A 25,844-nucleotide genomic window follows, 5' to 3' on the forward strand; every position below is an offset into this window, starting at 1 on the left:
ACAACGCCTCGCGCTGTTGTGAGCTTGTAGATCGTCTATTTTCGGCAAAAAGGTTTGGTTTAGTGGGGAAAAGTACAGACTGAAAGGTCACCTTTATGAAGTATTGACGTTCAAGTGGTTAAATATCTCAAAACACAAATTGACGTGAATCCAAAATACACTGATGATTGTGCTGTCAAGTTTATGAAACCATATGGAATCTATGAAAAGGTTGTGGGGGTCCCTGCTTCATCTCTCTCTCAACTACGGGGTCCGTGACTTGAAAACTTTGAAGACCCCTGGCTGCTCTAGCCTTCTTTTATGGCAACAGTTCCCACATCTTGCTGCCGTGTTGCTGCACATTGTCGTATGTCTCCCTCCAGCAGCCTCTCTCTCTCTCGTTGCTTGTGTTAGCGGTGCGTCCCTCCTGTTGCCATGGCGATGGAGGAAGGGGCACGGAGCTGTCTGCTCCGCTCCCGTCCCATCCTTGAGCAGGACATCAAGGCAGCCTACCTCATGGATCACATGATCAGTGACGGAGTGCTGAGCGCCGACGAGGAGGAAAGGGTCCGGAGTCTGGTGGGTACTTTCTTAGGGATTATTTTATTGATTACATTTTCGATTAATTGAATACATGGGCTTTCTTAACCCATTTAGTGCTCCAGACATGAACGGGTTAAAATGTCCAGCGTGCCTCTCGCAGGCTCCATCCGCGGCCATTCTCTTATTTTGAAGGCCAGAAGTCCATTGCGTAAACATTTCCGGTTTGACGTCATGACGTCATTCAACGGAAGCGATCGTCAGCCCATGCCGTTGCTGTAATGGCCGATCGTTGCCTTTGTTATTACGTTATTGCAGCGAGAATCTAATGCCATCCTTGGCTTTAAAAGTGTTTTTTGGAGAAAATGGACATTAAAGATGAGATCCACCGTCGGCCTCCATGTTAAGGGATTACTATTTTGTGCACATGGATCCGTGATGATGATGAATCGGCGAGTCCAATCGTGCCAGGACTTTCCAACGGACCGTAGGGTAAGAGTGCCAGCGTTACTCTATATACAGTATTTTACGCGAGTATACTCGGGATCGGCACTCTAAATACTCGAGTATCTTTCACGAGTATACTCGGGATCAGCGTTAAATGAGTTAACTATTCTAGTGGTGCGCGATATGGTGATAAATATCGTTGAGACGATACGATGTCTCCACGATAGGCCTTTTTGGAGATATCGTATATATTGTGATGCAATGAGGAAGCCTTATAAAACAATCCTGTTGAATTGTTAATACAGAGATTCATTGCATTCATTCATTCATTTAAACCTGTATTTTTCTAAATCTGTAGTTCTCAAACTTTAAAATGTCAAGGTCTCACCTTAACTCTGACAGTATACAAAGAAACCAAATGGAGCCGTAAGGGTTACATACATCATCAATTTAGACCCTACATAATCAATTTAGACCTCCTTAAAGGAACCCATAGTTCCTTTTGTCTTTGTTTTTGTTTGAGAACCACTGGTCTAAATGGTCTGTTACTCCTCCTCCTCCTTAGTTTTTCTTTTTACCGTGCACTGTAGGTGTTTGTACTGTTAAGTAACTTGAAAAATAACCATAAAAACCAACATGAAAAATAATCGCGATAAGATTGTGTATCGTGATACAGCTTGGGAAAATATCATATTGTATTTTTCCATATCGCCCACGCCTAAACTATTCCTTGCTTCAGAGTGTGCTTAAAAAACCTCCCTTGATGGGACCCCTCGTTGATATTTTATTAGTATTTAAAAGAACATGTTATGTACTGTATGATATCAACACATCACTGTGAAAAAGGCTGGTAAACGAGGCTATGGTTTATGTGGTTGATATCACATTTGTCAGGTGTAAATCTCATACTGTATGTCCAAAACCTTTCAGGATTCAAATAAAAAAAATGGCAAAAGTAGCGGATCAAAGTACAAGATCTGCTTCTCGAAACGTGTGGCTTCACACCGCGTTTCAAGCTTGCAGATCTGCCACTTTTTATACTTTTTTGTGTGACGCCGTAGTAGTATAATCAAGTAGGGCAGGCATTGACACTAAGGCTTGCCCACCTGCCCCCGGCAGGTAAATAAAACTTTCGGGCAGGTGGAGTTTGCTTTCAGGTTGCCCGAACGGGCAAGTGCTCATTTTGAGAGGGAACGCAACCACTGTCTATAAACACAACACCATAGACATATCTGTCTGGTCTGTGGAATGTAACAAGTGTGAAACCATAGACATATTTAATCATGGCTATGTAGGTATTTGGATTTGGAGGTATTGAGGTATGATTTCTTTTTATTGCACAGCCCCAGAAAGTTAAATTGAATTAAAATCATACCTATCATTTTTATAATGGACCATTTACTTTTCGGGCAAGTGGGCATGACCTTCGGGCAAGTAGAACATGACCTGTCCTGTACTTGCCTGACGGGCAAGTGCCTCTGAGACCTTAGTGTCAACCCCTGATAAGGGTGTTTATTTATTTATGAAAAAGCACAAAAAGTTAAAATAGGGAGACCGAAAGCAAAGATATGTCAAATGTGTTTCCCCGGGCGGCAGTGTCTCAGGGGTAGAGTTGCCGTCTTAGAACACAGAGGGTTCCCGAAGGGTTCCCAGTTCGATCCCATTCCCGGGCTTCCCTAGAGTTAGTGTGGAAGAGTCCTTGAGCAAGACTCTGAACCCCTAGTTGCTCCCGGTGAGCAGGTTGGTGCCTTGCATGGTTTCCTCCTCCATCAGTGTATGTATGAATGTGTGTGTGAATGGGTGAATGTAATGCACAATCTATGTAAGTCACCTTGGATAAAGGAGCTATATAAATGCGCCATTTACCATTTACCCTAATCCCGAGGGCTGTCACGATTATGACATTTTACGTGGCGATTAATTGTCACAAATAATTGCGATTATCGTTTTTGTCGCTGAACACCAGAGCATCTGAATAAAAATTACATTTCTGTTTGGTTTTAAAGTCGCACAGGATAGACGTGACAAATAACCTAAATATACAAAGGAATGACTGGCATATTTAATAACATTATTCTTTATACATTTATAGTGGAAATAGCCGATCTACAAGCTCATAAGCGTTGTGAGCTTGTAGATCATCTGCTATTTCCACTCCTTTTTGAAAGTGTTTGAAACTATATGAACATTTCTAAGCATGGAAACGATTATGACGATTACGCAAAAATAATTGCGATTACCTCAAATAATTGCGATTAGACGATGATGTAATAATTGTGACAGGCCTACTAGGGCTGTGTCACGATTATGACATTTTACATGACGATTAATTGTCACTCAAATAATTGCGATTAACGATTTAATTGTGTATTTGCCGTTGACAATTACATTTCTGTTTGGCTTTTAGGCTTTGAAGTTGCACATGGCAATCATGACAAATAACTAAATATACAAAGAAATTACTGACATATTTGACAATGTTATACTTAAAAAAGAACACAGTGGAAATAGATAGTGGAAATAGCATATCTACAAGCTCACAACGCGTCGCATCGCGACGCGTTGTGAGCTTGTAGATCTGCTATTTCCACTACTTTTTGAAAGTGGTCGTAACTATATAAACATTTCTCAAGATGGAAACGATTATGACGATTACGCAAAAAATAATTGCGATTACCTCAAATAATTGCGATTAGACGATCATGTAATAATTGTGACAGCCCTAAGGCCTACTAATCCCTCCCTGATGCATCATGTGTGCAGCCCACCAGGAGGGACCAGGCCGTGGGCCTGTTGGAGCTCCTGCTACGCAAGGACAACCGGGCTTACATCTCCTTCTACAACGCTCTGGTCAGGGAGAGCTATGGAGACCTGGCCAACCTGCTGCACAGCAGCCTGCCGCTGGCCTCCCCCGAGGGCCACAGGAGCTTCTCTGACGGCGGCACGCCTTACGGTGAGGACGGGGGAGAGCTGTGTGTGTGTGGCGTTGTTTAACCCAGGGACGTGCTGGCCATTGGGAAAAGCGGGACAATTCCCGAACGGCCGGTTCATTCCCGGCCGGTCCAGGCCGGCCATTAGGAAAAAAAAATAAAAAAATTCAGCCTTCGTTCCATTTTGGGGGCTGTGCGGCCAACAAAGTAAATCGTCACTGTCGGGCAGAAACCTCGTTTCAAATGTATACATTTTTTCGCAAAGCAAAGCCCTGCTTCATCATACAAGGCCGTTGCACAAAAGTAGAGAAAACAGCAGATCTACAAGCACACACCGCCTCGCGGTGCGAGGCATTGTGTGCTTGTAGATCGGCTGTTTTCACTAGTTTAAATCATTTTTAAAATGATAAATACAAAACAAACGGTTTTGGACATATAAGGTTTCCATCTGACAACGACGAAAAAAAAGAAAGAAAATAGGGCCTCTCCAACTCTTTTTCCCGGGCTGAATCAGGGGCCCAGCACGTCCCTGGTTTAACGCAGTGTTTCTTTAACTTTGACATTTCAAGGTCTCCCCTTAACTCTGACTGTGTACAAATGAAACCCTGGTTCCATTTGTACATTTGACAGAGTTACAGAGTAGACTTACTTGTATGTGTCAATTTAGACCCTCCTAAAGGAACCCAGAGTCCCTGGAATCCACTTTGAGAAACACTGACCTGAAAAATACTTAGAAAATTTTAATCTAAATCCTAATGGTTTTCTGGAAAATCTTATGTTTCTTTATCTTTGGTGCTCAAAGTTTTTAATGTCAAGGATCCCTAGAATTAAGGACCCCCTAGAATTACCGTATGTATTCGACCACGGACCCCATCTCAAAATATTTTCATTACAGGGACCCCCCAGAAGCAAAGATTTTAGTTAAAAATGTTCGCTTTAAAAGAATATATTGTATATTCAAAGATTTGCACACATTTTCAAAGATTTTCAAAGATAGCAGATCTACAAGCTCATAGCAGATCTACAAGCTCATAGCTCGGCACAGAGTGCCGAGCTATGAGCTTGTATATCTGCTAGGCAACATGAGTCTCTAACCTCGCGGCACCACCAAGATTTTACACACTAGCGGACCGGTTACTTCCGTGTTGCATCGCAGTCACAACACAAACGCCCTGTGAGCTGGTAGATCGGCTACTGTTGGCGAATGTTCGATTCAAGTGGTTAACGACAGTGGCATTTTTAGTTCTAAGCATATTTTCATTGTTGTGATATCGTTAATCGCAATTATTTCTTTCCACAATAATCGTGCCACATCATTTTCATATCGTCCCTTCCCACACGCACACATGCAGGCACGCAGGCACGCACGCACGCACACACGCACACACACACACACACACACACACACACACACACACACACACACACACACACACATACTGTCTGTTTGAGGGCCTAATTTGAAAACATTCTCTCTTTCTCTCTGTATGTCCCGTCACCCTCTTAACTGTTTCCCACTAACAGTCCAGGCGGTTCTGAGTGAGGGTGGCGTTCCCCAGAGGCCCGTGGTGTTCGTCAACAGACCACAGTTCGTCAACCAGGTCCGGGAGAAACTGTACCGACTGAAGAAAGAACCTGGCTGGGTCACCGTTTTCGGCATGGCCGGCTCGGGCAAGTCCGTGTTGGCTGCCGAGGCGGTCCGGGACCAAGCTCTCATTGAAGGTAAGATAGATCTTGTCCAGTGGTGTAAAGTAACCAAGTACATTTACTTAAGTACTGTATTAAAGCAGAAATAAGCAGTTTTCTGCTGACATAAGCAGGAATCATGGAATTGATTATTTAAAAAAAAAGAAAAAAAAAATATTTTTTTTTTTATTCAGGCGGCTAACAATGCTTCCTAAAGAAATGTTGTGTGTGAGACACTTCCTGGGGCTACAATCTGCCTCCAAAACTATTATTTTTATCTGTGAGAAGTTCTGTCATTGGTCGATTAAACTGGGTGCCCATCCAAAATAACAGACCAATCAGGACCGCCTCTTGTTCTTGTTCTTGTTCTTGTTCAGATTGGTTGACCTGTCTGTCAATCCTTTTAGCCCCGGTCGGCTGGTTCATGCACCAATGAGCTGCTAGTGACAGAGCTTCTTACAGATAAAATAATAGTTTTGGAGGTAGACTGCGGCTCCTAGAAGCGCTACAGAGACTAGATTTTTTTAGGGAGCATTGTTAGCCGCCTGAATATAATAAAATAAAAAATAAAAATAAGCAATTGCATGATTCCTGCTTATGTCAGCAGAAAACGGCTTATTTCTGCTTTAAAGTACAATTTGAGCAGAGCAGTAGGCAAGAATCGCAGTATAGATACAGTAACATTAGAGAGAAACAGCTGAGCTACAAGAAAAAAATAAATGGAAGAATAAGACTTAAGATTCTGACTAGGGATGGGACGATATGAACATTTCATGTCACGAACATCCATTCTCCTGGGGCGGAACAGCTCTACAAGAACACAACGTGATCAACACGTTGTGAGCCTGTAGATCTTTAGCAGAGCTTTTGGTAGAGAGTAAAAAAAAGAAGAAAAAAAGACAAGTGTGTTATTTAATTAGTTTTACCAATAGAGGGTTTAAATAGTTGCAGCTCGGCAAATAAAAGGTGAATTGATCCCAGTGCATGACGGATACATTTAAATCTCCACGATACGATTATAGTGAGTGTTTTATTATCACGATAAACGATAATAACGATTATCGTCCCATCTCTAATTCTGACCTGGCCATTTGCACTTGGGCTGACCAGGTCTCTGTAGCATAACCTGACAGTGGTCCTCAACCTTTTCTGGCCGTGACCCCCCAAATAATCATATTTTATCTGGGGACCCCCCACCCTGACGAGCACTAAGAGTTGAGACATTACATTTTGTATAACACGGTTCTATTGTGAAAATAGCCGATCTACATGCTCACAACGCCTCGCAACAATTTCTGCCTCTAATATTTGACAATTTGGCCAATTTTTTCTTTGTCATTTTAGATGTATTAAAAAATCCTTCAATTGTCACTTTAGAAATGTGCATATACCCTCTATCTATACTATAATTTTGCGAATGTCTGAGTGAGTGAGTGAGTGAGTGTCTGTCTGTCTGTCTGTCTGTCTGTCTGAAACAGCGTTTCTCCTCAGTGGCTGGAGCAATTGATCTGAAATCGCATCACCATTAGCATATGAACACACCTGACATAACTGTGAAGCCCGTTTGTCACTTTCACAAATCATATGCTGTATATTAGCATTTTTATGGTGTATCTACTATCTATTCTGCATCTAGCATGAGGCACATCTATTCTGCATCTAGCATGAGGCAAAATGTTTAACCAGCTCTGTGTGTGTGTGTGTGTGTGTGCGTGCGTGCGTGCGTGCGTGCGTGCGTGCGTGCGTGCGTGCGTGCGGGCGGGCGGGCGGGCGGGCGGGCGGGCGGGCGGGCGGGCAGGCAGGCAGGCAGGCAGGCAGGCAGGCAGGCAGGCGGGCAGGCGGGCAGGCGGGCAGGCGTGCAGGCGGGTGGGCGGGCGGGCTGGGGGGGGGGGGACAGTATCTCTGTAGCCATTAAACGAAACGGGTTTCTTACATTGATGCTCCTACATCATGCAAGCACCAGTTAAAGTTACTTTCCATCCCTCATATACTGTATGCACAGTGCACATCCCATAACCCACACACTGCACATCATTTTGGAGCTCATATCTTTGAACGGGTATGTGTGTGTGTGTGTGTGTGCAGGCAGGCGGGTGTGTGCGCAGGCGGGTGGGCGGGTGGGCGGGTGGGCGGGCGGGCTGGGGGGGGGGGGGGGGGGGGGGTAGCCATTAAACCCCCCCATATCCCATAACCCACACACTGCACATCATTTTGGAGCTCATATCTTTGAACGGGTAAGGGCTAGTACACTTAAACTTTATGTTGGTTTGTATACTGTTGAGTGAGAAAACAATGTTGCATTCCTGTGTATTCCTGTGAATACCGTACGGCTCCATTTGGTTCCACTTTGAGTGTTAAATGAACACATTTGTTCCTCTCCTGATCTCTCCTGTCCCAGAGTGTTTTCCCGGAGGCGTCCACTGGCTGTCCATCGGCCAGCTGGACAAGCCGGACCTCCTGGTGAAGATCCAGTCCCTGTGCTTCCGTCTGGAGCAGAGCCAAGACCCCCAGTCTGTCCCCCGGCCCGCCAGCTCTCTGGACGAGGCCCGGGAGAGGCTGCGCTTCCTCATGCTCCGCAGGCACCCTCGGTGAGTGACCAGAACACTGCACCTGTTCCTCACCCTCGGTGAGTGACCAGAACACTGTACCTGTTCCTCACCCTCGGTGAGTGACCAGAACACTGCACCTGTTCCTCACCCTCGGTGAGTGACCAGAACACTGCACCTGTTCCTCACCCTCGGTGAGTGACCAGAACACTGCACCTGTTCCTCACCCTCGGTGAGTGACCAGAACACTGCACCTGTTCCACTCACCCTCGGTGAGTGACCAGAACACTGCACCTGTTCCACTCACCCTCGGTGAGTGACCAGAACACTGCACCTGTTCCTCACCCTCGGTGAGTGACCAGAACACTGCACCTGTTCCTCACCCTCGGTGAGTGACCAGAACACTGCACCTGTTCCACTCACCCTCGGTGAGTGACCAGACCACTGCACCGTGACCAGAACACTGCACCTGTTCCACTCACCCTCGGTGAGTGACCAGAACACTGTACCTGTTCCACTCACCCTCGGTGAGTGACCAGAACACTGCACCTGTTCCACTCACCCTCGGTGAGTGACCAGAACACTGCACCTGTTCCACTCACCCTCGGTGAGTGACCAGACCACTGCACCTGTTCCACTCACCCTCGGTGAGTGACCAGACCACTGCACCTGTTCACCTCACCCTCGGTGAGTGACCAGAACACTGCACCTGTTCCACTCACCCTCGGTGAGTGACCAGACCACTGCACCTGTTCCACTCACCCTCGGTGAGTGACCAGACCACTGCACCTGTTCACCTCACCCTCGGTGAGTGACCAGAACACTGCACCTGTTCCACTCACCCTCGGTGAGTGACCAGAACACTGCACCTGTTCCACTCACCCTCGGTGAGTGACCAGACCACTGCACCTGTTCCACTCACCCTCGGTGAGTGACCAGAACACTGCACCTGTTCCTCACCCTCGGTGAGTGACCAGCACACTGCACCTGTTCCACTCACCCTCGGTGAGTGACCAGAACACTGCACCTGTTCACTCACCCTCGGTGAGAGACCAGCACACTGCACCTGTTCCACTCACCCTCGGTGAGTGACCAGAACACTGTACCTGTTCCACTCACCCTCGGTGAGTGACCAGAACACTGCACCTGTTCACTCACCCTCGGTGAGTGACCAGACCACTGCACCTGTTCCACTCACCCTCGGTGAGTGACCAGAACACTGTACCTGTTCACTCACCCTCGGTGAGTGACCAGACCACTGCACCTGTTCCACTCACCCTCGGTGAGTGACCAGAACACTGTACCTGTTCACTCACCCTCGGTGAGTGACCAGACCACTGCACCTGTTCCACTCACCCTCGGTGAGTGACCAGAACACTGTACCTGTTCACTCACCCTCGGTGAGTGACCAGAACACTGCACCTGTTCACTCACCCTCGGTGAGTGACCAGACCACTGCACCTGTTCCACTCACCCTCGGTGAGTGACCAGAACACTGTACCTGTTCACTCACCCTCGGTGAGTGACCAGAACACTGTACCTGTTCACTCACCCTCGGTGAGTGACCAGAACACTGTACCTGTTCACTCACCCTCGGTGAGTGACCAGACCACTGCACCTGTTCCACTCACCCTCGGTGAGTGACCAGAACACTGTACCTGTTCACTCACCCTCGGTGAGTGACCAGAACACTGCACCTGTTCACTCACCCTCGGTGAGTGACCAGAACACTGCACCTGTTCACTCACCCTCGGTGAGTGACCAGAACACTGCACCTGTTCACTCACCCTCGGTGAGTGACCAGAACACTGTACCTGTTCCACTCACCCTCGGTGAGTGACCAGAACACTGTACCTGTTCACTCACCCTCGGTGAGTGACCAGAACACTGCACCTGTTCACTCACCCTCGGTGAGTGACCAGCACACTGTACCTGTTCCACTCACCCTCGGTGAGTGACCAGAACACTGTACCTGTTCACTCACCCTCGGTGAGTGACCAGAACACTGTACCTGTTCACCTCACCCTCGGTGAGTGACCAGCACACTGTACCTGTTCCACTCACCCTCGGTGAGTGACCAGAACACTGTACCTGTTCACTCACCCTCGGTGAGTGACCAGAACACTGTACCTGTTCACTCACCCTCGGTGAGTGACCAGAACACTGTACCTGTTCCACTCACCCTCGGTGAGTGACCAGAACACTGCACCTGTTCTGTTCCACAGCCATATGACATGTGATCATGTTGAGGCAATCTGCATTGGGGTACTTAGTAGGCTGCTATCCCAGGAAGTCATGTGATCCAAGATGGCCGTGGTGTGAATATGGTCTATTGAGAAAGAAGTGAATTGCCACACTGCCTCCTAGTGGAAGGAACACTGACTAGGAAAGATCCATTGAGTGTCACTGAGAAACTGGGCGTTCAAACGGGAGAATTATAGTCCAATGTTTTTCATATTCTGAATTTCACAAAAATAAAATAAATGTCACAAACAACATAAGTGTGACATTTCCGTGTGCGTCACACGTTCCGTGCGGAGAGGGTCTGGTGACTGTTGACACCACAACATACTAAGACAGAGTGCTGTGTTGTATGATTGCGACTGTAGGTCACAGATTAGTATGTGAACGGTCACATCTTGTCCGTATGTGTGTATCTCTGTCTGTCTATAACACCTGACACTGTGGTTCTATGGGTTTGTCGCTCTGACATCACGCTCTGATGTCACTGTGATGTCAGGGAAACCACTCTTAACAGAATGGGTTTGCCGCTCTGACATCACGCTCTGGCTTCACTGTGATATCACACTAACAAAATCCCTTTATGGCCATACAGTATATGGAGTTCCTTGATGTCATAAATATTAAGCCCATATCTAACAGGACTATATATTGGGAATGCCCATATATGGAGTCCAAATCGGCCACATACCACACTAACAGAATCCATATATGGCCAAGACAGTTGGCCAAGACAGCCCATATCTGCATGGCTGGTTCTACAGACAGGGATATCCATGTATGGGCATAAAAAGGTATGATGTCAGATGTCATAGACTTTAGGGCGAGGTCGCATGTCGCCCTGAGGCATCTTACTAGTAGTTTTAGTTTTATATGTGTGTGTGTGTGTGTGTGTGTGTGTGTGTGTGTGTGTGTGTGTGTGTGTGTGTGTGTGTGTGTGTGTGTGTGTGTGTGTGTGTGTGTGTGTGTGTGTGTGTGTGTGTGTGTGTGTGTGTGCGTGTGCTCGCTTTGTTCTCAGGTCTCTGCTGATCCTAGATGACATCTGGGACAGTGTGGTGCTGAGGGCCTTTGATATCCAGTGTCGCATCCTTCTGACCACCAGGGACCGCAGCCTCACTGACTCTGTTAGCGGTACGTTCATGTGAAGGGCATTCTAACTTCTGTGTACTGTAAGTATTAGGCCTGACATGGGCGCGACGTTGGTGTAGTGGTTAGTGCATATGCCCTTCATGTGGAAGGTGAGTGGTTCAAACCCTGCCTAAGCCGACGTCAGCAAGGGGGAGAAGATGACAGCCAGCCCCATGGCCTCCCCTAAGTAACAAGAAACCTTGTGAAATAAAATGTTGTCAACCAATCATCAAGAATGATGATACACGAAAGAAGAAGGCCTGACATAGAGTATGTAGAGCAGGGTTCCCCAATTAGTTTTCCCCAAGGGCCGAATTATGTCTAGGGTACCAAGCTGAGGGCCACAACATTGCAGGGGGCGACGGTGGCGTTCCCACTACTCCAGCGACAGTTTTCTTCGTTATCGGGTGAAAGTCTTGTATGTCCAAAACCGTTCGTTTTGAATGTATCATTTTAAAAATTATTTAAACTAGTGAAAGCAGCCGATCTACAAGCACACAATGCCTCGCACCGCAAGGCGTTGTGTGCTTGTCAGATCTGCTGTTTTCACTACTTTCCTGCGACGGCCTTGTATGATTTGTGAAAGAACGTACAAATTTGGAGATACGAGATTTCCACCCGACAACGACGATATACTAGTGTTGTTGCTGCTCTTATATCACCATTATTACTGGGGTTGGTGTGGGCCAGACAGTAGCCCCCCGCGGGCCGCAAATGCCCCGCGGGCCATCTATTGGGGAACGCTGCTCTAGTATGTCTTATTTGGGGTCGTCGGATTAGCCAAGCCACAAACAAACAAGCACAGGCAGCGTGGCAGTTTGTCCATGACTGTGACGAACTGCACACTTCCCGAATATGCCTTAACTCTTTCTCAGCCACGTGGAGCCACTTAATATTAAAACCGGATTAAACCGTACTTCTTCTGTACTCAAATTAGCCGACCGGAATTTTCCGTACTAGGTCATTAAAACCGAAATAAATGATAATTATCACAAAAGCAGCTGTCCTCCATCTCTTCTTCGGCTGATCTAAAAGGATCATTTTCTAAACGCTTTTTGTACCGGAAGTGCTTCTGGTAGCTTTTCGTTCTCTATAGCCAAAACCCTGTTCACTTTCATTGTAGGAGGAAGCGTTAGCATAGCATCTCTCGGTGATGTTTTCGACCAGATAAAAGTTGACATGGGGGCTTCATACGGACTGGATTACATATATCGTCTGCTATGTGCGTGAATGTGTCCACGTGTTACCATAGCGCACAGCTGGCTGTTTCCAATGTTTTTTTATGTAAACACTGGCGGATACAGCAGGGATACAGCGTGGCAATGGGTTTTCAATTTATTCGAAAGCTGTCACCGAGTCTACACGTCTACTAGATGAGTCGCGCACAGATCGTGCACGATGCGTGCGCGTGCCGTGCCCACGTTAAGGACAATTTGGCAGGAAAACAGTTCAGCCTATGTTTAAAATAGCAGCAAATGAGTTAATGACGTCTGTCATTCTCATTAGTAGTGGACCCTGATGAAGGCCTTATAAGGCCAAAACGCGTTGGTCGTTTTTTAAATCTTCCTTGCCACGACATAAATACAATATTTTCTACTTTGAACTGAACTGAGCTGCCTTGGATCCTTCCTTGTTCTCCACCTTATCTGTACACGTTGTTGATGCCCTCTTCAACGGTATCCTGTCCTATAAACATCCATCAAGCCTGTTTGTTAAAATACCTGTCCTACACTTGTGTGTGTTTATGTGAAATAGGTGCCAAGTACGAGGTGGCAGTGGAGAGCGGTCTGGATGAAGACAAGTCGCTGGAGGTCTTTGCTCTCTACGTCAACAGTAAACCCCACCAACTGCCTGAGGAGGCTCGCAGCATCGCCCGAGAGTGTAAGGGTACGTAGACACACTAGTCACCAGTAAGACTCCCTAATCGGGAGATAAGCGACCTCGGGTCGCAGCGTGATTTTAGGGCAAAATGTGTAGGAGCAGTGTCCAAAAATGTGTCTGAAGAAATCGGCCTGATGGTGGCGCTATATGGGACAGATCCATATTGATGACATGAGTGTAGACATGCTGTGTACCAATCTGCGTGATTTTAGGGCTAAATCTATAGGAGCAGTGTCCAAAAATGTGTTTTAAGAAATCAGCCTGAAGGTGGCGCTAAATGTGACAGATCCATGTTGATGACATGAGTGTAGACATAGTGGCCCTCATTTATCAATGGAGTGTAAAAAACTGTCTATTTTTTTCACCAAATTTGCGTAGGGCAACGTCTGTGTGGCATTAACGAACACGTCCTAAACAGACACACCTGGCCTACATTTGATCCCAGCATTGATAAATGCGCAGGCTGAAATTTAAATAACACAACCTTAATTATTCTCGAAACGGCCCGATTTTACGACCAGAACAACCGGAATACGACCTAACAACCAAAGAAAAGCCAATAGAGAGTTTACTCCGCACCCTTCAAGTTAACTCCCATGTCCGCGTCCCACACAGACCACGCACGCACGCACGCACACACCTACACACGAAACTAGGCTACTTGGAACAGCAGCATTTTGGTTTACACAGCAGTCTTTGACAGTGGAAACGTGGGATTAACCAACGGTACAATTTTTGACAAGGACGCTAGGCTATAGCACTGCAGCCGACATGAATGACACAAGTCACTGCCATGAATACTTTTGGATATTAATTTAAACCATAGCCTACCCGTGCCGTGCGTGCGTGTGCGCAGACAGAGCACGTTCATTTGGTTACAAGCAATCATAATTCCCCATGGCCATGATCTCACGGCTCGCCACGTCTCATCATTAACTCCAGCATAGTGTAGGCCTACAGTAGCTACTGTATAAATTGAGAGACCCCACGGTTACCTTTTGGATATTAATTTAACCCAATTTCGGCGACGAGCGTAATGCGCGTTTGAGTGCTTGAACTAGCGATCATGTACTGTAGGCTACCGTTCCTGCGCGCTGGTCTTCTCCCCGGTGGGCCGTGGACCCCCAAATAAATCATCCGCAGCGTGCGTGCGCTGGGCTGGGCACAGCCAGGTTTGGACCTTCGGGTTTATCCATATTTAAAAGGACTCACGACTCACAGCGGCGCCGCGCTGGTCCCGAAAATACTCGCGCATGCGTTCGTATATGTGCTTGTTCTGAGCCAGATCTCCAATCTTAACACATATGGTGCCAACCCCGAGTTTCCCGAGTTTGTATTGGTACTAGTGCTGTGCCAACCCCGAGTTTCCCGAGTTTGGGCCGTTTTTGAAAATTGTTTTATTTTTTTTTTCAATTTTTTTTTTGGACCTCCAGAAATGTACTAGGCATGATCGCGATCGCGAAATTGCATGTTTAACCCCCATACCAACCCATTCTTTCAAACATGGCAGCCATGTTTGTTTACATCTGAAGAAAACATAATGGCCTATAAATCATGAATGCCTGAACGGATTTCCAAGCGGATTTTTTTGTTTGAAAGCTGTGAACAGCCTGCACACACGTGGTGCATCATCTAGGCATGGGCGTGCACTTTTTACACAATTGCGCAATTACATGGAAGTCTATGGTAACCATGGCAACGTGGCCCATTGAAGAGAAAAAATCATGGCTACATAAGTGTTAAGATTTATTCTGTTAAAGCAATTAACAGTAGATTTCTTCCATATAGCTTTGAAATAAAATCGGCGTGAATGTCCATGATGTAGCCGGCTATAGGCTATGCTTTTATAAAATGTTATATTTTCACAGGATTATTTATTATTGTGTTGGATATACATTTTCGAGTGGATACACGTGTCCATTGCCTGTCAGATAATTAGACAATGCTGCTCCGCACGTCTACAATGGAACAAAGTGGTGTAGGATGATTCCTACACCACCTCAGGACTTGACGTGAGATTTGATCCTACCCTAGACCAAAGTCAAAGTCAAGTTGAAATTATAAATGCCGAGACTTGCCTAAATTTTGGTGTACACCCAAATTTTGATCTGCACCACGTTGATAAATGAGGGCCACTGTGTCCCGATTTGCGTGATTTTAGGGCAAAAATTGTAGGAGATGCGTCCAAAAATGTGTTTTGCAAGAATCGGCCTCATGGTGGTGCTAGAAGAGGGTCATGTGTGAATTGATTGGTTTGGCAGGCAAGGAGTGTGTTTGCAAAATTTGGCATGGATCGGGGCAACGGTTGCGGAGATATGAGCAGGGCAAAAGTGTGACGTGTGACAGACAGACAGCTGGTCGAGGTTGTGATAGTAAATGCGACCTGACGGTCGCAATAAAACAGTACGGATGGATATCCATCATTTTGTGTGCACAGAGGCCTTGTACACACTGTTGGCTTTGGACAGTTGAGTTCTAAGCAGCACTAATTTTCAGTCATAATCCCAACCAACCTGAAGTTAACCAACTCATGTTGTGTAAGTGTTTGACATGAAATCAGTGCGATGAATATGTCTGTGTGACAGGGAAGATGAAAACGAGTCATGAATGCAAAATAAATATTAATCAAATCAGTTCTTAACAATTTTGCTGCCATTTTAAACATAGCTGTAGTAAGCAGCTGCCAAATTGTCCTTACCTTTTAACGTGGGCACGCGCACGCATCGTGCACAATCTGTGCGCGACTCATCTAGTAGACTGTAGACTCGGTGACAAGCTTTCGAATAAAAAAAACCCCATTGAAAAAGACATATCCGTTGCCACGCTGTATCCCTGCTTATCCGCCAGTGTTTACATGAAAAAACATTGAAAAAAGCCAACTGTGCGCTATGGTAACAAGTGGACACGTTCGCGCACAAAACGCACGATATGTGCGGGGATCATAATCCAGGCGTGTAGAGACTGGATGAAAGTTTCCAAACGCAAAAATCCGATTGAAAAACGAGTGTTCCATCGCCGAGTAGCTTCCTCTTCTGTTACAATGTAAACCAACGGAGGCGGGACTATGGCCCAGGCTCAGTCCGGATACGGAAAGCTAGATCCGGTCCAGACCGGAAATGACCGGATACAGTTAGGGGGGCGGGCCTAAAGAGCCAGAATCAGCGAAAATCTGCGATAATACTTTTAATCCCTACAGAAAGCTCCACCAGGTGTCCGTCTGTCCGTCCGTCACACACGTCACACGTCACACTTTTGCCCTGCTCATATCTACGCAACCGTTGCCCCGATCCATGCCAGATTTTGCACACACACTCCTTACCTGCCAAACTACAACCTCCAAGGACCCCCGGAGTTCCAGGGACCCCCAGGTCCCTGGGGGACCCCCAGGTGTAAAAACATTACCACATACACGTCACACTTTCCCCCTACTCATATCTCGGCCATGTACTAGGCATGATCGCGATCGCGAAATTGCATGTTTAACCCCCATACCAACCCATTCTTTCAAACATGGCAGCCATGTTTGTTTACATCTGAAGAAAACATAATGGCCTATAAATCATGAATGCCTGAACGGATTTCCAAGCGGATTTTTTTGTTTGAAAGCTGTGAACAGCCTGCACACACGTGGTGCATCATCTAGGCATGGGCGTGCACTTTTTACACAATTGCGCAATTACATGGAAGTCTATGGTAACCATGGCAACGTGGCCCATTGAAGAGAAAAAATCATGGCTACATAAGTGTTAAGATTTATTCTGTTAAAGCAATTAACAGTAGATTTCTTCCATATAGCTTTGAAATAAAATCGGCGTGAATGTCCATGATGTAGCCGGCTATAGGCTATGCTTTTATAAAATGTTATATTTTCACAGGATTATTTATTATTGTGTTGGATATACATTTTCGAGTGGATACACGTGTCCATTGCCTGTCAGATAATTAGACAATGCTGCTCCGCACGTCTACAATGGAACAAAGTGGTGTAGGATGATTCCTACACCACCTCAGGACTTGACGTGAGATTTGATCCTACCCTAGACCAAAGTCAAAGTCAAGTTGAAATTATAAATGCCGAGACTTGCCTAAATTTTGGTGTACACCCAAATTTTGATCTGCACCACGTTGATAAATGAGGGCCACTGTGTCCCGATTTGCGTGATTTTAGGGCAAAAATTGTAGGAGATGCGTCCAAAAATGTGTTTTGCAAGAATCGGCCTCATGGTGGTGCTAGAAGAGGGTCATGTGTGAATTGATTGGTTTGGCAGGCAAGGAGTGTGTTTGCAAAATTTGGCATGGATCGGGGCAACGGTTGCGGAGATATGAGCAGGGCAAAAGTGTGACGTGTGACAGACAGACAGCTGGTCGAGGTTGTGATAGTAAATGCGACCTGACGGTCGCAATAAAACAGTACGGATGGATATCCATCATTTTGTGTGCACAGAGGCCTTGTACACACTGTTGGCTTTGGACAGTTGAGTTCTAAGCAGCACTAATTTTCAGTCATAATCCCAACCAACCTGAAGTTAACCAACTCATGTTGTGTAAGTGTTTGACATGAAATCAGTGCGATGAATATGTCTGTGTGACAGGGAAGATGAAAACGAGTCATGAATGCAAAATAAATATTAATCAAATCAGTTCTTAACAATTTTGCTGCCATTTTAAACATAGCTGTAGTAAGCAGCTGCCAAATTGTCCTTACCTTTTAACGTGGGCACGCGCACGCATCGTGCACAATCTGTGCGCGACTCATCTAGTAGACTGTAGACTCGGTGACAAGCTTTCGAATAAAAAAAACCCCATTGAAAAAGACATATCCGTTGCCACGCTGTATCCCTGCTTATCCGCCAGTGTTTACATGAAAAAACATTGAAAAAAGCCAACTGTGCGCTATGGTAACAAGTGGACACGTTCGCGCACAAAACGCACGATATGTGCGGGGATCATAATCCAGGCGTGTAGAGACTGGATGAAAGTTTCCAAACGCAAAAATCCGATTGAAAAACGAGTGTTCCATCGCCGAGTAGCTTCCTCTTCTGTTACAATGTAAACCAACGGAGGCGGGACTATGGCCCAGGCTCAGTCCGGATACGGAAAGCTAGATCCGGTCCAGACCGGAAATGACCGGATACAGTTAGGGGGGCGGGCCTAAAGAGCCAGAATCAGCGAAAATCTGCGATAATACTTTTAATCCCTACAGAAAGCTCCACCAGGTGTCCGTCTGTCCGTCCGTCACACACGTCACACGTCACACTTTTGCCCTGCTCATATCTACGCAACCGTTGCCCCGATCCATGCCAGATTTTGCACACACACTCCTTACCTGCCAAACTACAACCTCCAAGGACCCCCGGAGTTCCAGGGACCCCCAGGTCCCTGGGGGACCCCCAGGTGTAAAAACATTACCACATACACGTCACACTTTCCCCCTACTCATATCTCGGCCACCGTTGGCCCGATCCATGCCAAAATTTCCACACAAACTCCTTGCCTGCCAAACTACAACCTCCAAGGACCCCCGGAGTTCCAGGGACCCCCAGGTCCCTGGGGGACCCCCAGGTGTAAAAAAAATACCAAATGTGCAAAAATGACCAAATGACCACCCCCACGGGGCTGCTCACGGGGAATTCCCGGGGACCACCCACTCCTGGTACTCCAGAACGGATGCAAAAGTGGTGGCGCCCCCAGTGGAGGACCCCCTCCACTGCAGCTCACATAAAATGCCCTAACTCGGCCTAGGAGCATCCGGGAGAGCCGGGGCCGGTACCTATTCGTCCGCCAAGGCAACGCGGAGACCCCACCCCTCATTTCTCACATGGCCCTCTTCTAGCGAGACCTACGGTCGCTTATCTCCCGATTAGGGAGTCTTACTGGTGATTAAAGCTAATTAAACTTCCGGGATCGACGGGCATGGCACAGCGGTACAGCGGGAAATCTACGGTTTCTACGGGGATCGCCCAGAATGAGTTAATGGATTTAGACCTCCATCATGAAAATGATCATCCAATACTGCTCTCAAGTATAGCACTTACCTTTGTCATAATCGATATGAAACAAATAAAAATCACGATATTTCCCCAAGCTGGATCACGATACACGATCTTACCACGATTCTTTTTCATGTTGGTTTTTATGGTTATTTTTCAAGTTAACTTAACAGTACAACCACCAACAGTACAAGGCAACAAAAACTAAAAGAAAAAGGAGTACCAGACCATTTAGACCAGTGGTCCTCAAAGTGGGGTCCAGGGACTCTCTGGGATCCTTTTGGGAGGTCTAAATTGGTCCTTACAAGTATGTAACTCTGACAGTATACAAATGGACCCTTATGGCTTATGGGTCGATTTGGTTTCATTTATATACAGTCAGAGTTAAGGGGAGACCTTGACATTTTAAAGTTTGAGAACTACTGATTTAGGCAAAAATGCAGGTTCAAATGAATTCTGCAATGAATCTCTGTATTAAGTGAATACATTGTAATACAATTCATTAACAGGGTTTTTTACAAGGCTCATAATATATATACATGATATCTCTGAAAAGGCATATCATGGAGACATTGTATCGTCTCAACGATATTTACCACCATATCGTCCACCCCTAGTATATTATAGTATGACAGGCTAGTACTGTACCAACAACAATTGATCCCTGATCTGTCCCATATAGCGCCACTTTCAGGACTATTTTTTAAAACACATTTATGGACACTGCTCCTACAGATTTTGCCCTAAAATCACGCAAATCGGTACACAGTATGTCTACACTCATGTCAGCAACATGGATCTGTCCCATATAGCGCCACCATCTGGCCGATTTTTTAAAACACATTTTTGGATTTGGACACTGCTCCTACAGATTTTGCCCTAAAATCACGCAAATCGGTCCACAGTATGTCTACACTCATCTCATCAATATGGATCTGTCCCATATAGCGCCACCAACAGGCCAATTTCTTCAAACACATTTTTGGACTCTACTCCTACACATTTTGCCCTAAAATCACGCTGTGACCTGACGGTCGCTTATCTCCCGATTAGGGAGCCTTACTGGTAGTATGACAGGCTACTGTACCAACTACAATTGATCCCTACGACTCTCTGCCACCTCCTCCCCTTCCTCTCCCCTCCTCCTCCTCTCTGCCCTCTCTCTCGGGCCCCTGAAGGTTCTCCTCTGGTGGTGTCGCTGATCGGGGCTCTGCTCAGGGATTTCCCCGACCGCTGGGCGTACTACCTGCGTCAGCTGCAGCAGAAGCACTTCAAGCGCATCCGGAAGTCGTCGTCCTACGACTACGAGGCGCTGGACCAGGCCATGGACGCCAGCATCCAGGTCCTCCCCGCGGAGCACCAGGACCTGTACCGAGACCTCAGCGTGCTGCAGAAGGACGTCCAAGTGCCCGCCAAGGTGTGCATCAGTGTTGATTTCGTCGACTAAAACTATGACGAAAAATGTTTGTCGACTGCGCTTTTTTCACTGACGAAAACTAAATAAAACCGAAATAAAAACTAAGCTGTGATTACTAAAACTAAGACTAAATATATTGACAATTTCGTCAACAAAATACAAACTAGACTAAAACATTAGGGAAGGACTAGAGGAGAAGAGAGTCATTTTATGTTTGGTTGCGCTGCAACGCGTTGTGAGCTTGTAGATCTGCTATTTTCAGCACACAACCAAGTGTAAAATCAGTCATTACGATGCCATCAAGGCCTGCCAAAATACATTTCAGTTGACTAAATCAACTGTAGATTTAGTCGCCTAAAATCTAATGATATTTAGTTGACTAAAATTAGACTAAAACGAATGCTTTTCAGGTGACTAAATTATGACTAAAACTAAATTACATTTTATTTAAAAGACTATGACTAAAACTAAATCAAATGTTGCTCTCAAAAACAACACTGGTCTGCATGCACGCACGTCAACACCATAGCATAGACTGTATAAAAGATATGGACAAAGCGAAGCCATTGGTTTCTATGCAGTGCAAATGACATCGGGTCTACATCGGGTCTGCCCGAGCAATCCTAGATGTAAGGCAGAGCGTTATGCAGGCATACGGACTGCTGCCACCATCTGGCGCAGTCAGGTTATCAGACAGGGAATATTACGTTAACTCAAGTCACATTGCAGAATGCATCTCCCCAGGTTCTGTGTGTGGTGTGGGACTTGGAGCAGGAGGAGGTGGAAGACGTCCTCCAGGAGTTTGTCAACAAGTCTCTGCTCTTCAGGGACTGTCACCACAGGCCGTACCTCTACTACCTCCATGACCTGCAGCTGGACTTCCTCGCCGAGCAGAACCACTCCCAGCTACAGGTTAGAGCAGTGGTTCTCAATCTGTGGGTCGGGATCCCCAGATGATTAACTTAGTGTGCAACATTGTTTTCTCACTCAACTCAACAAACCAACATAACGTTTAAGTGTACAGAGGGTTTCTGCACATTTCTAAAGTGACAATTTAATACCTCTAAAATGACAAATTAATAATTGGCCAAATTGTCAAATATTAGAGGCAGAAATGTTTAAAATAGCAGATCTACATGCTCACAACGCCTTGCAATTGATTATAATAAATGTGCTTACAACTTAGCTTGTAGATCTGCTATTTTCACAATAATTGCCTATGGAATTGAGACAAACAAAATGGACTCTTGACACTCTTACCACAGCCCTACTCTTAGGCAGTAGGGCTGGGAAATAGATTGACATTTTGTGTAAGTGTTTTTTATACTTTCAGAAAGTGGTGAGGTGCATAGATTTCTCTCACAATATGTTTTATACGCGTTGTACTGTAGGCCATTAGTTCTCAAAGTGGTCCAGGGGTCCTTGAGGGAGTTCCAGGGGGTCCCCAGCTAACTGATAGTTGGGAACCAAATGGACCCTTATTTGGCCTGCAACTCAGAGAGTGTACAAATGGAACCAAATGGACCTGGAATTAACACTGATTTTACAATATAAATTGGGGTCTCAGAGATAGAAATTAAATGTGCGTCCGTAGCCCTAACGCATGTCAAACTCCTTGAAATTAAAATGGTTGGGAATCACTGCTAGAGCTGTACAAATCTTCTTTTATGGGGGTCCCTGGCATATCTTTTCAAATGGGGGTCCGTGGGCTGATAAGTGTCAATTTGGGGGGTCCTTGACATGAAAAGGTTTGAGAACCACTGCTGTATGCAACACAAGCCGAGGATTCCGACCCATCAGGCAACCGTTAATGTCAGACCTTTTGTGCTTTGTGCTGTGTGTGTGTGTGTGTGTGTGTGTGTGTGTGTGTGTGTGTGTGTGTGTGTGTGTGTGTGTGTGTGTGTGTGTGTGTGTGTGTGTGTGTGTGTGTGTGTGTGTGTGTGTGTGTGTGTGTGTGTGTGTGTGTGTGTGTGTGTGTGTGTGTGTGTGTGTGTTCTCGTGCAGAGCCTCCATGCCAAGGTGGTCCATAAATACCAGCAGTATTACAGAGAGGCTCCTCCCACAACAGGAGATGATGAATGTCTCTACTGGTGCAGGTTTCTCATCTACCACATGGCCAACGCCAAGCTGTCCCAGGTACATGCACGCACGCACACACACACACACACACACAATGTTGCTTGTTATTGCATTGGTTCTCAAGGGGTCCTTGGGAGGGGGTTCCAGGGGGTCCCCCAGCAAAATAGGTTAATACATCATCACAATCATTTTCAGCACTTTGCCCATTTTGGCTATTAAAAAATACCAGGTCTACAAGCTCGCAGCACGTCACTTTGTGCCACACTTCGAGCTTGGGTATCTGCTATTTTTGGGAAATGACTGAAAAATATCAAATGTTTGGAAAATTCAGAATCATTTTGAATAATAATAAGATCTTCTCTAGGGTACGCTGGGACAAAACATTTTTCAGATGGGGGTCCGCGGGCAAATACATTCATACAATTTGGGGGTCCTTGACCTGAAAAAGTTGGGGAACCACTGAGTTAGGGCGGAGGTTCTCAACCTGTGGGTCGGAACCCCCAGGGGGGGTCCCCAAATTATTTTGGGGGGTCCCCAGATGACTAACTTAATGTGCAACATTGTTTTCTCACTAAACAGTAAAGAAACTAGCATGAACTTTAAGTCTATAGAGGGTATATGCACATTTCTAAAGTGACAATTTAAGGACTTTTTAATACCTCTAAAATGACAAATTAAACATTGGCCAAATTGTCAAATATTAGAGGCAGAAATTGTGAAATTAGCTGATCTACATGCTTGAGCATGTAGGTCTGCTATTTTCACAATAGAACTGTGTTATACAAAATGTTGTGCCTCAACTCTTAGTGCTCGTCAGGGTGGGGGGGGGGGGGGTCCCCGGTTAAAATATGATTATTTTGGGGGGGTCGTTAGGGTACTGCTGAAGGGCGTCCTGCATCATGCTCTCTCTCTCTCTCTGTAGGAGCTGTACTCTCTGATGTTCTCTCTGGACTGGGTCATCATGCTCTCTCTCTCTCTGTAGGAGCTGTACTCTCTGATGTTCTCTCTGGACTGGGTCAGGACCAAGGCTCACATCATGCTCTCTCTCTCTCTCTCTGTAGGAGCTGTACTCTCTGATGTTCTCTCTGGACTGGGTCAGGACCAAGGCTCAGATCATGGGTCCAGCTCACCTCATCAACGATTACCTGGAGTACGGAAGCATTCTGGACAAAGAGGTGAGCAGCATCTCACCTCTCATGTTCTACTTAATGTGTTTCTGTGTTGATTCATTAATATATTGTTGCTGTCGGCGGCAAACCTTGTACAGTATGTCCAAATTTACCTTACAGGAAATGGAAAAAAGAACCTCAATGTAGTTGTTAGTTACTAGTCACAAGCTTTTGTTAATACAGATCTAAAAAAAAAAAGAAGAAAACAAACGTGCAAAAGTACATTTTCTTGAAACTTTCATATATTTTTGGAAACTTTGATATATTCTAGATACAATGCACATTCAGTGAATTATTCCAAAACTTTTTTGTTAAAAAAATATATTTTTTATCCAATGAGTGCGGGGGATTGGGGGTGGGTTTAACGAATAACCAATCCGTGCCACAGCCCGTTATTCAAGCGACGTCATCATCAGGGCGTCATCTTCACGCTGATCTGTAGTGATTGGTTTTAGGGAAATCAAAGTACCTCCCCCCTCCTCTCCAGAAATCGCCCCAACATAGGGCACAATGTCAGACTAAAGTGTGAGCTGAGTCTGAAGTCAGGCTAGGAGACTCCTCAAAACAAGGATTTATAATAGAGAAATGTGAACTGTATGAAGTCAGAGTAGCTTGAAGTCCAGTGGGAAGTTTCTGCAGTCAGTTATGATTTGAGGTGCTCTGGCATCTGCAATGCTTTTTTGCGCAATATTCTATTTTTTTAGATGGATCTGTACTTTTCTTTGTTCAACATTTATAACACCCACACCAGAGTTCTCAACGGGCCTGAAAATTAAGGCCCGGCCCTAACTGGGCCCTAACTGGGTCGGCCCAAGGCCCTACCCGGCCCGACTAGTTAGCATACATTTTAGGCCCTACCCGGCACGAAAACGTCGGGTCGGATATGGTCGGGTTTGCAAAGAATTTAGTTATACAATAATAAAAATATATATTTTTTTCTTTTTTCATTGAGCCCGATGGCTCTACCCGGCCCGACTAATTAGCATACATTTTAGGCCCTACTCTACCCTAAATGTCGGGTCGGGTTCGGGTATGGTCGGATTCGGGCAGAATTTGAGAACTCTAACCCACACAGACACACTTGACCACTTTCACTCGAATTGTTCTTGCAAAAAATGTTGCTGCTTTTGCGCAGCACTCTTCTGCCACAAAGTAGGACATTTCATTTACATAACAAACATTAAAAGTTGTGGTTGTGTTTGTTGTATGGTATTGTACTGTATTTTGTTTTTGTTTGTTCTATGGTTGCTGTGTACTTTGTTTCGTTGTTAACACATTGCCTGCCAAGGGTTAAAAAAAAATCTATCTAAGAAATTTCAGGATTTTTAGAAAAAATGAAAATAAAAAAATAAACATTTTTTGAAAAAGAATAAGCTCTCAGAAGATGTCCATTGCCCCCTTGCAGTTGGCAGAAAAATATAATCAACCCCAAGAAAAATCCATTTTTAGATTAACACACACAGAAGATGTCCATTGCCCCCTTGCAGTTGGCAGAAAAATATAATCAACCCCAAGAAAAATCCATTTTTAGATTAAAACACACAAACAATTACAGCATGTGGATGGCGGCCATTTTGGCGGCCATCTTGAAGAAGGTGTGCAGAAAGCTGATTACATGAATTAATTTTTTATAATGTTTTATCAGCATCACAGGCTGCCCAGAGAGCAGTGAACACATTGCTGTCTCATATATTAGTGAACAGTGCCCCCCAGTGGCCAAAAATGGTAAAACGTATATATTGGATGCAGTGGATGTGTTAATGTGAAAAATGTAAAACAAAATAAACACCGAGTCATAAAAAAAAGTTGAA

The 25,844-nt window shown here is 45.6% G+C and overlaps 1 protein-coding gene across 1 annotated transcript in view; it reads left to right on the forward strand.

Annotated features, from left to right (window-relative positions):
• apaf1 (apoptotic peptidase activating factor 1) overlaps positions 1-25,844 on the forward strand; it is a gene marked incomplete at its 3' end in the record, with an annotated part of 219,706 nt that overhangs the window by 2,080 nt on the left and 191,782 nt on the right. Inside the window, exons 2-11 of the mRNA XM_080754411.1 lie at positions 394-558; positions 3,730-3,919; positions 5,421-5,618; positions 7,981-8,170; positions 11,388-11,500; positions 13,253-13,384; positions 20,547-20,785; positions 21,530-21,697; positions 22,790-22,921; positions 23,926-24,039. Of these exons, the coding sequence (XP_080610537.1) occupies positions 415-558; positions 3,730-3,919; positions 5,421-5,618; positions 7,981-8,170; positions 11,388-11,500; positions 13,253-13,384; positions 20,547-20,785; positions 21,530-21,697; positions 22,790-22,921; positions 23,926-24,039 (1,620 nt within the window). The 5' untranslated portion in view covers positions 394-414. The remainder of the gene's footprint in view (positions 1-393; positions 559-3,729; positions 3,920-5,420; positions 5,619-7,980; positions 8,171-11,387; positions 11,501-13,252; positions 13,385-20,546; positions 20,786-21,529; positions 21,698-22,789; positions 22,922-23,925; positions 24,040-25,844) is intronic.

Source organism: Nannobrachium achirus (assembly GCF_963921795.1).
Source record: "Nannobrachium achirus genome assembly, chromosome: 23".
NCBI classification, from domain to species: Eukaryota; Metazoa; Chordata; class Actinopteri; order Myctophiformes; family Myctophidae; genus Nannobrachium; species Nannobrachium achirus.